At 32.4% G+C, this 11128-nt stretch overlaps 1 protein-coding gene across 1 annotated transcript; it reads left to right on the top strand.

Annotated features, from left to right (window-relative positions):
• The first annotated feature begins 297 nt into the window (after positions 1-297).
• On the top strand, positions 298-1236 carry LOC141542799 (olfactory receptor 6C3). The gene has a single exon (XM_074267386.1). It carries the CDS (start codon positions 298-300, stop codon positions 1234-1236), a length of 939 nt encoding a protein of 312 aa, XP_074123487.1.
• Positions 1237-11128: the final 9892 nt, after the last annotated feature.

Below are 11128 nucleotides of genomic sequence, written 5' to 3'. Positions count from 1 at the left end.
CTAAAATTAGAACTGACTTGTTATATAGTGTGTTCTTATTCACTAAAATGATCAAAACACAGAGAAAGTTTCCTTGCCTTATGCAGTAGATTTTTTTTTTTGCTATGCAGTAGATTCTTGATGAAATATGAAATATTGGCTGATGATTATTGCTGTGGTCCCTCTTTTAGCTCAGAAATTTTTCATTCTGTGATTTTATAGGTGGTTCTGTTGTAACTAAATCTTTCACTTCTACTTGTCCTTATTCTGCTTTCTTATTTTCATTAGCAGGTCTTGTATTTGGGTAATGAAACCAAAATGAGAAACCACACAGTGATCACAGAGTTCATCCTCCTGGGACTTTCTGATGACCCCAAACTGCAAGTTGTGATTTTTCTTTTTCTGTTTATTACCTATATCTTAAATATTACTGGGAACCTCACCATCATCACCCTTACCCTGCTGGATTCCCACCTTCAGACACCCATGTATTTTTTCCTCCGGAATTTTGCCTTCCTAGAAGTCTCTTTTACTACAGTTTGCATTCCTCAATTCCTGAGCACCATTATTACTGGAAACAAAATAATTTCTTTTAATTGCTGTGCAGCTCAACTATTCTTTTTCATTTTTATGGGGGTTACTGAATTTTATCTACTTACAGCTATGTCCTATGATCGTTATGTTGCCATCTGCAAGCCCCTGCATTATACAACCATTATGAGCAATAAAGTCTGCATCTTGCTTGTCCTCTGTGCTTGGCTAGGTGGATTCCTGACCATTTTCCCACCCCTCATGCTTCTTCTGCAGCTTGATTATTGTGGGTCCAATGTAATTGATCATTTTTCCTGTGACTTTTTCCCCCTCTTACAACTGTCTTGTTCAGATACACAGTTCTTAGAAATAATTGGTTTTTATTTTGCTTTGGTGACTTTGCTGTTTACATTGGGATTAGTGATTCTGTCCTATATGTATATCATTAGGACAATTTTGAGAATCCCTTCTGCTAGCCAGAGAAAAAAAGCCTTTTCCACTTGCTCCTCTCATATGATTGTCATTTCCATCTCCTATGGCAGCTGCATTTTTATGTATGTGAATCCCTCGGCTAAAGAAAAAGCATCATTGACCAAAGGAGTAGCTATTCTCAATACTTCAGTTGCTCCCATGCTGAACCCTTTTATTTACACCCTAAGGAACCAACAAGTAAAACAAGCCTTCAAGGATGTTGTTCAAAAGATAATGCCATTCTCAAGAAAGTAAAATGTTATATTGTTATCAGTAAGAGAAAATTTGAACTTTACGAATGTTTAATAGTACATCCAAGTGTTAATCAATTCTTGCAAATCACTATTTCCTCTCATTACAGTTAATTTCAACTTTTCCATCTTCTTATTCACATTTCCATTAGTGCAACTTTTACTATTCTGCATTCGATGACTAAGACCCTGGAAAGCCTGGCTCCTACTACAAACTTTTTCCCCCATATCTTTCTTATCCATCTCATAGATGTTGAATGAAAAGTGGAGTTTGAATTTTGCCCGCAAATGAAAATAATATTATTTTATTGAAGATTTTATATGGTGTTTAATGTACTTTGTCCAGGTTCAAGTGTAAAGTACTGATGATCTCACTGAAGTAAAAAATAAATACTTTTTTATTCCTGTTGGATAGTACTACTAATAAAAATAACTCTTTTATATAACACTTTAAATTTTGCAAACAATTTACATAAATTAACTTATTTTATTCTCATCATTATCCTTGAAGCTATGTCCTATTGTTTTCCTTATTTTATAGATAAGGACAATGACGCTGAAAAAGAATAAGTGAATTGCCTAAAGTCACATATCTAATTAATGTGTTAGGCATCATTCAAACTCAGTATCCCTAAATCTAGGTCCTATACTTTGTTGCCTCTCCTATCTTTCTTATTATATTCTTTGAAACAGACTATCAACTACTTGAGGACATAGTTTGAATCTTTCCCTTTCAATATTTTATAAGGTATTATATAATATATATATATATATAAATATACTTTTATCAATTATCAATTTTCTAACTTTGGTTATATAATAACTCTGATACTACCTATACAAGAACTTTCTTGATTACCTAGGTTATGAATCAGTCAATAATCAATCAGAAAGCATTTATTGTGTGTCAGCCAAATACTTAGGTCACATAATGAGAAGATCAGACTCAATGGAAAAGACCCTAATGTTGGAAAAAAAAATTGAAGGCAAAAGGTAAAGAGGACAGAAGAAGATAAAATGAATAGACAGTGTCATAGAAGCAATCAGTATGAAGGAAATAGAGATAAATAGGGTAGCTTATACAATGTAATATTGTTTACCTGCTCCTATGATTTCCCTCATTAAATGAAATTTCTAATCATGACAGATAGCAGGAAAATACAAGGATGGGACAAGATTTATAAAGTAGATAATCTAGGAGTCATATATTAAAGGAAGAGAAAGTCAGGTGCTGTAGAAATTTTAACCTTATGAGAACAAGGGAGGAACAATGAAAAACAAGTAAGAATACAATTCAAGCACCAGAAAATAAAATTTACAATAGACAAAAAAGAGAAATAGTGATAAGAATAAATCAGAGGGGAAAAAAAAAAACATCCTGGAAAAGAACACGAGAAAAGTAAATTAAATTTTTGTCCTCAACCAGGTTAAAGTGATTTGCCTAGATTCACACAGCTAGTAAGTGTTTGAGTCTCAATTTGAATTCAGGTCTACCTAACTCTAGGACCAGTGCTCTACCCATGGTACCATTTAAATATCACTATAAATGACTTTAAAAAAAAGATTAGAGGCAAAAGGGGGAAGCAAATTTCAATTAATCTCTTTACTAATTTAAGAAAGAGAAGGGAATAGAATCAATATTTTAATTAAACTTTTTTTTTATTAAAGAAAGAAGAGACTGATAATTAAATCAAAAAACAAATCTTAAAATAGGGTAGGGAAGCTAGAAAGGGGAAGAAAAGCAAGCCTGTGGGAATAGATTGGCATCAACATATTTAGCACCAAATTCATTGAAGAAACAAAACAGTGACTTAAAAGAGGATTAAATAAAGTTGAAAATATTAAGGCTTGGAGAGCTTAATGGTCTATACATGCTAGCAGAAGTCGAATCAGAGCTCAGTTTTCTAATTCAAGACAAATTCTCTCACCACTGTATTAAGGTACTGCTTTCTCATCAGAATTTGTTCAAATTATTGAACTAAAGTATATACAATTGAATGCAGTGAAATTAAACAATCAATGTACTTATTTTTTCTTTAGGAAAATATAAGAATTGTTTATATAAAAAGCCAAAAAATGAATTCAAGAAGAAGTATAGCTATTAATTTTTACCTCTGATATTACATGTTTGTTAGTTAAGTTTTCACATTAGAGATGCTTGAATTTTAGGAGGATAGCAAAGGGGAGAAGGTAGAGGTGGTCCTTAATATCACTCTTTTCTTCATCTAATTTGGTTAAAAGATTTTTAGGAAAAAAATAGAAATTTTGGGAAAATAGTAGTCTTTCAAATAGTGTGCATACATTACCTACTGAAAATGTGAGAATTTCTCAAAATAATTGAATTAATATTCTTTGGATTATGTAGCAGTAACTAGAAATGGGGAGTAATAAATCTCTGCTGTCTAATGTATTTCCTGCATTTTTCCAGCAATTGATTTCTAAATAAGTGGCTGAAGTGTGTGTGTGCATGTGTGTGTGTGTGTGTGTGTGTGTGTGTGTGTGTGTGTGTGTGTGTGTGTGTGTGTGTGAAACAGAGAAAGAGAAAGAAAGGACAGGCAAAGAAGCAGAGAGAGACAGAGACAGAGAAAACAGAGACAGAGACAGAGAAACAAAGAGAGACACACAGAGAGAGACAGAGAGAAAATGTAGTTGTTAAAATAGAAAGAAGTCTACAAAGAGAACTTCTGAAATTTGATGAGGCTTTTTAAAGAATGGTGTTTATGGCCCCTAGAACACTTGCAAAGGCTGATCTGCTGTTTGTTCTTTATGCCTTGTCTAGAATTGAGTTTGTGCCTTCTATCTGGCCAGCACAGAGGCCTATGATCTCATATCAGTTCATGTAAAAGAAGTAGCTCTCTCCTTGAATGTATTAAAGTCAAAAAGGTAAAGAGTAGCCATTTGAAGAAATGAGAGTATCAAAGATGACTCATTAGCTTTCACTTTTTATTCAGAAAAGACTCTGCATTTGTAATATTGTTCTGATTTTTCAGTTTTCAGTTTCCTAAGGATTTTAGGTAATGATAAGCTAAATTCCAAGTCAGGGACAGGATTAAAATATTAATTCCCTTTATTTCCACTCATATGTTAACAAGAAAATTTAAAAAACAGAATTGTGTCAAAGAATTTGAGCTTTAGAAAGAGATCCAAGCAGCTATACATCCCATAAAAGAATCCTTGCTCTAAAACTGCTAATAGTGGTCAATCACCCTCTGTTTGAAGACTTCCAAAGAAAGAGAACTTGCCTCTTTTCTAGTAAGCCCATTATTTAATTTTTTGATAACCCTCATTTTTAGGACTATTTTCCCAACATCAAACTTAAATTTTCACTTTTTCCAAATTTATATAACCTAGTTTTCCACTGTGGGATCAGAGAGAACAATTCTAATCTCTCCTCCAAATGATAGCTATCATGTCTTTTATGAATGTTCTCTTCTTTTGGCCAAACATGCCCAGTTTCTCCTATAAGTTATCAAATGACATTGATTTAAGATCCTTCACCTTCTTAGTTGTGCTCCTGTGAAAGCCGTATAACTTAAAAGAGTTTTTTTTTTAAAACTGTGGTACCATAATGAAGCACAATACTCCAGATAAGAACTATTGAAGTTTGAAGCACTGAAGGAGTGCAAACTTCTTATTTCTGGGAATTATTTTTCTCTTACTGAAAGCAAAATAATTTTATTTTATTTTATTTAGAATTTTTTCCACAGTATATATGCATGAGTAATTTTTGAAATAATATTATCCCTTGTATTAATGTTTCCAAATTATCCCCCCCTTCACTCCCTCCCCCCGTTGACAGGCAATCCCATACATTTTACATATGTTACAATATAACCCAGATACAATATATGTGTGTAAATACCATTTTCTTGTTGTACATTAAGTATTAGATTCTGAAGGTATAAGTAACCTGGGTAGATAGACAGCAGTGCTAACAATTTACATTCACTTCCCAGTGGTCCTTCTCTGGATGTAGTTATTTCTGTCCATCATTGATCAACTGGAAGTGAGTTGGATCTTCTTTATGTTGAAGATATCCACTTCCATCAGAATACATCTTTATACAAGATTGAAGTGTACAGAGATCTTCTGGTTCTATTCATTTCACTCAGCATCAGTTGATGTAAATCTCTCCAGGCCTCTCTGTATTCCTCCTGCTGGTCATTTCTTACAAAGCAATAATATTCCATAACCTTCATGTACCATAATTTACCCAACCTTTCTCCAATTGATGGACATCCATTCATTTTCCAGTTTCTAGCTACTACAAAAAGAGCTGCCACAAACATTTTGGCACATACAGGTTCCTTTCTGCTCTTTAGTATTTCTTTGGGATATAAGCCCAATAACAGCAATGCTGGGTCAAAGGGTATGCAGTTTGATAACTTTTTGGGCATAGTTCCAAATTGCTCTCCAGATTGGCCAGATTATTTCACAACTCCACCAACAATGCATTAGTGTCCCAGTTTTCCCACATCCCCTCCAACATTCATCATTATTTGTTCTTGTCATCTTAGCCAATCTGACAGGTGTGTAGTGGTATCTCAGAGTTGTCTTAATTTTCATTTCTCTGATCAGTAGTGATTTGGAACACTCTTTCATATGAGTCGATATAGTTTCAATTTCATCATCTGATAATTGTCTGTTCATATCCTTTGACCATTTATCAATTGGAGAATGGTTTGATTTCTTATAAATTAGGGTCAGTTCTCTATATATTTTGGAAATGAGACCTTTGTCAGAACCTTTAACTTTAAAAATATTTTCCCAATTTGTTACTTCCCTTCTAATCTTGTTTGCATTAGTATTGTTTGTACAGAAATTTTTTAGTTTGATGTAATCAAAATCTTCTATTTTGTGATCAATAATGATTTCTAGTTTTCCTCTGGTCATAAATTCCTTCCTCCTCCACAGGTCTGAGAGGTAGACTATTTTCTGTTTCTCTAATCTATTTATTATCTCATTCTTTATGCCTGAATCATGGACCCATTTTGATCTTATCTTGGTATATGGTGTTAAGTGTGGATCCATATCTAATTTCTGCCATACTAATTTCCAGTTTTCCCAACAGTTTTTTCCAAATAATGAATTTTTATCCCTAATGTTGGTGTCTTTGAGTTTGTCAAAGATTAGGTTGCTATATATGTACCCCTTTTTGTCCTTTGTATCTAATCTGTTCCACTGATCTACTGGTCTATTTCTTAGCCAATACCAAATGGGTTTGGTGACTGCTGCTATATAATATAGCTTTAGATCAGGTACACTTAGACCACCTTCCTCTGACTTTTTTTTCATTAGTTCCCTTGCAATTCTCGACCTTTTTTTCTTCCATATGAATTTTGTTGTTATTTTTTCTAGGTCATTAAAATAGTTTCTTGAGAGTCTGATTGGTATAGCACTGAATAAATAGCTTAGTTTGGGGAGTATTGTCATCTTTATTATATTCACTTGGCCTATCCAAGAGCACTGAATGTCTTTCCAATTATTTAAATCTGACTTTATTTTTGTGGCAAGTGTTTTGTAATTTTGCCCATATAATTCCTGAATCTCCTTTGGTAGATATATTCCCAAATATTTTATACTATCAAACGTTATTTTGAATAGAATTTCTCTTTGTATCTCTTGCTGTTGGATTGTGTTGGTAATGTATAAAAATGCTGAGGATTCATGTGGATTTATTTTGTATCCTGCCAATTTGCTAAAATTCTGAATTATTTCTAATAGCTTTTTAGCAGAGTCTTTGGGGTTCTCTAAGTATACCATCATGTCATCTGCAAAAAGTGATAATTTGACTTCTTCATTTCCTACTCTAATTCCTTGAATCTCTTTCTCGGCTCTTATTGCCGAGGCTAGCGTTTCTAGTACTATATTGAATAGTAATGGTGATAGTGGGCAACTTTGTTTCACTCCTGATCTTACTTGGAAAGGTTGCAGTTTATTTCTATTGAAAGCAAAATAATTTTAATAACATTGTTAACACAATACTAACTCATCTTGAATTTGTAGTCTACTAAACCTCCCCCTACCACCAATCTTTTTTGGAATAACTACTCTAATAACGTTATGTCTCCCCTCTCCAGTACTTATCAAGTTAAGTTTTTCCTACCCAAATGTAGGCTAGGAAACTTATATATTGTTGTAGAATAAATTCTGTTTACTTCTCTAGCCTGCAAATTTTTTATATCTTTTGATTTAGTCTATTATAGTCTATGTCACCTGCAAATTCTATTGACATGCATATCTGTTTTTATGCAGTCATCAATAAAAATAATAGTATCAAAGAGTTATACATAGAGCCTTAAGATATTGCACTAGAGACCTCTTATGTTGATATTAAACACTAATAACTTGAATCCTTGAAATCTAAATATCTGTCTAATCTACTTAGTTGTATTATTATCACTTTTATTCTTTTCCACATGAACTGTATTTAATGATTTATTAAATATTTTGTTAAAATTTAGCTAAACTACATATGAGTACTCCAATAACTCACCAATTCAACTACCTTATCAAAAGGATCTCTTCTTAGTGAAGTCGTGCTGACTTTTTGTGATACTGCTTCTCTTTCTGGATATTTTCCAACTATCTTTTCATTGTTTTGTTTTAGAACTTTTCCCAATATTTTAAGTTAATTTCAGTGCCTTAAAATTTGTAGACTCTTACATTTAAAAAAATTAGGACAGTATGTGTCTTTCTTCATTTTATACATATATATATATATATATATATATATATATATATATATATATACACACACACACACACACACACACACACACACACATATATTTGTTTATTTATTTATTTATACCCATGATAGTGAGGATCAAATAGGAAAATATTGATAAGAACTGAATAGTTTCCTTAGCACACAGTAAATGCCATGTATTAATGCTGCTTTCCTTGTTTCCTTCCTTTCTTGAATTCTGGAGAAAAAAAAAAACTTTCTGTTTTTCAGGGTATTTAGGCTACTAGTAACTTTGCAATCATATCATTAGTATGTCTACTATATGTCTACTATCCCACAATAATATTTATTAAAGCCAGATGACTTGAGTCCATCAAAAGTAGCATGTTGAATGGTTCAAGGAAAAGAGGATAGATTTGCAATCAGAAGATCTGGGATCAAATTATTGGTCTGCCACTAATTTCCTGTATGGGGGGGGGGGTGGAGTATGACTAGTAATCATTGATCTTAGACAAAATTACACTTAAAGATTCAATAAAGAAATCTACATTATATATCAGACATACTAATACTGTTTTAGATGCATGTTTAAATATGGGTAAAGGTGTGTACATATATGAACTTGAGTATATGTAGATATGTATGCATAGTGCTCTGTTTGTGGGTATATAGTTATATGTATTTGTGTGTGTATATTATATGTCTGTGTGTGTATATATATTTAACTGTAGCCTGCTTGGGTCAGGTAGAGGAATGAAAGTGGTCAAAAAAAAGAATAAAATAAAGGTGTGCAGCAGAGAATAAAAGAACAAACTATGAAGAAGAAAAGAAATGATGGACACTAAAGAACATAATTTTGTCAACTATTATATATTCTTTCTTGAACTGGAAACTTAATGGTAAATATTCTGAATCTTCCCTGATGCTCTGCTGAGCCCATGACAATATTCTGTTTTATTTTGTTTTCCTTTATGCCTTCCTTTTTTTCTATTCTCTTTTTAATACACTAAATTTAAAAAGTAACCAAAATACTAAATAATGTATCATAATCTGATATTTTGTAAAATTTTCCATATATGCAAAGAAGTGGACTCAATTGACTTCTCATATATTTTCTTTTGGATCAAGCTTGATAGTAATAATTTCTCAGCATTTTGTTTCAATTGCTTTATTGTTATCTTGGTATCCATTTCTATCCTGGTTATGTATTGTTTTCCTAGTTCTTATTACTTGCCTTTCCATTTGTTCAGAGATTTTCTCATGATTCTCTGTATCAATCAAGCATCATTTCTTAGAGCATAGTAATATTCCCTTACATTTGTGTATCATGATTTGTTTAGCCATTACCAATGTGTATTTACTTCATTTCTAGATCTTGATAACTATAAAAAGGAAGCTATAAATATTTTATAGCATATTTGACCTTTATTTTTGTCATTTGTTATGTGCATACTAGTGGAATCTCTAAATGATAGAGTGTGAGCATTTTAATCATTTTATTAGTATAATTCCAGTACACAAATAAAGCTTTTTGATGCTTATGAGAATGCTGAATTGAAGGTAGAATGTGGTTTGTTTTTGCAAATGTAACAGAGATGTGGGCTAGTTTCTTCCAAACTACTTTCCAAATTATAGTATGGCAAGTGAAATATGATATCACTGAGGAAACAAAGGTTTGACTTTCTGAGGATATCAATTTGTTAAAAATGCATACCAATTGCTTCAACACTGGATCCCAAATAGAGGTATGACAGATATTTAGGCACTAAAAACTATTAATCAAATAAGACCAATAGATTAAAAGAAAATAATTCACCATGATGCAAAATTGGATATTTTTATTTACAACTGAGGAAAGGTTAGGGACTTTCCAAGTTAGGATGAAGAGAGCAAACAGGCATAATTCCCTAAAATCAACTTCCCTCAACTGATTCTATTCAATCTGAAAACAACAGTTCTAGTTATCATTCAGTACCTATATTTTTCACACAAGTTTTCACATAAGATCCTAGACTAGATTAAAAATTGAATAAAAAAGGAACTTTTAACTGTAGAATTTTGTTACAATATGGAGTCAGGTATGGTTCCAAGAATTGCCTTATTTTTTCTCTAGTCATCTCTTAGCTCACTTTTCAAACCCAGTCATTTTCCTTCTTTTTCTTACAAATTATTTCAATTTTTATATGATTAAAAGAAAATACATCTAGAGGATGAAAGGGAGTAAGATAATTCTGTGTCTAACATTTATTTAACTAATGAGGAAATCAAAGCCCAGACATTTTGAATGATTTACCCAGGAATAATACATGAATTATACCCAGCTGATTCTTGGCCACAGATGTATCTGAATATCATTGCTGATGACTTCTAGAAAGAACATACTCCCCTAAAACATGTGGGCATTCTTTCATTCTAAGTTGTCTTTGGTTGGAAAATATTTATGTCTGTGAATCCATCTTTATGGGTATTCTGATGTTCTAAAATTTGTTTAGAAACATTATTTAAAGGAATTTGCATTGGTTCAGGAGAGGTTGGGCAGGTTCCTACCTTTACTCTTCCATCTTGAGTCTGTCTCCCTCCTAGCTACTAATTCAATGACTCAAAGTAGGAAGAATTTTTTTCCCCTATGAATAATAATACCTATGTCTTTTGCTTTATCTCAGCCCTCTAGTAACCAAACTTCTGACGTCTAGAATGCCACAACTCTGTCATCAGAAAGGCCAAAAAGTAATTTTAAACATATGAAATAAAAGTAATTGAAGAATCAGTCAAATTCAGGAACCTATTGTCCCTCTCCTTTATTAAAAAAAAAGCCATATTTGTGGAAAGAGTTTTCAGGTTTTTACCTTTAATATCATTATTATCTATTATATTTATAGCATTTTATTTGCTGATATGCAATCTCACCTTTACAACCATCTCTTATTGTAAAGAATAAAAAAGGGGGGGGGGAAATTCAGCAAAGCTAACCTGCATATCAGTCACAGCTGACATTAAATACAAAATTTCATTCCCATAATCCTCAACCTCTTCAGAAAAAAAAGAATAAAGCGACTTCTTAGCTTGGTCATTATGTTTGAAATTATTTTGTTGTTGCTTTAATTCATATAGATCTTTCTATGGTTTTCTGTATTCGTTGATGATGTCCTGAATGGCTGAGTGTGTTTGACAGAGAAAGACTGAAGCATTGCCCTGAGGCTAAAGC

The sequence above is a fragment of the Sminthopsis crassicaudata genome, chromosome 5 (assembly GCF_048593235.1).
Source record: "Sminthopsis crassicaudata isolate SCR6 chromosome 5, ASM4859323v1, whole genome shotgun sequence".
NCBI classification, from domain to species: Eukaryota; Metazoa; Chordata; class Mammalia; order Dasyuromorphia; family Dasyuridae; genus Sminthopsis; species Sminthopsis crassicaudata.
This window is presented reverse-complemented; position numbering and strand designations above follow the sequence as displayed.

Excerpts from the sequence above, each read along its gene's own strand:
- LOC141542799 (XM_074267386.1), top strand. The coding sequence starts at position 298 with ATGAGAAACCACACAGTGATCACAGAGTTCATCCTCCTGGGACTTTCT.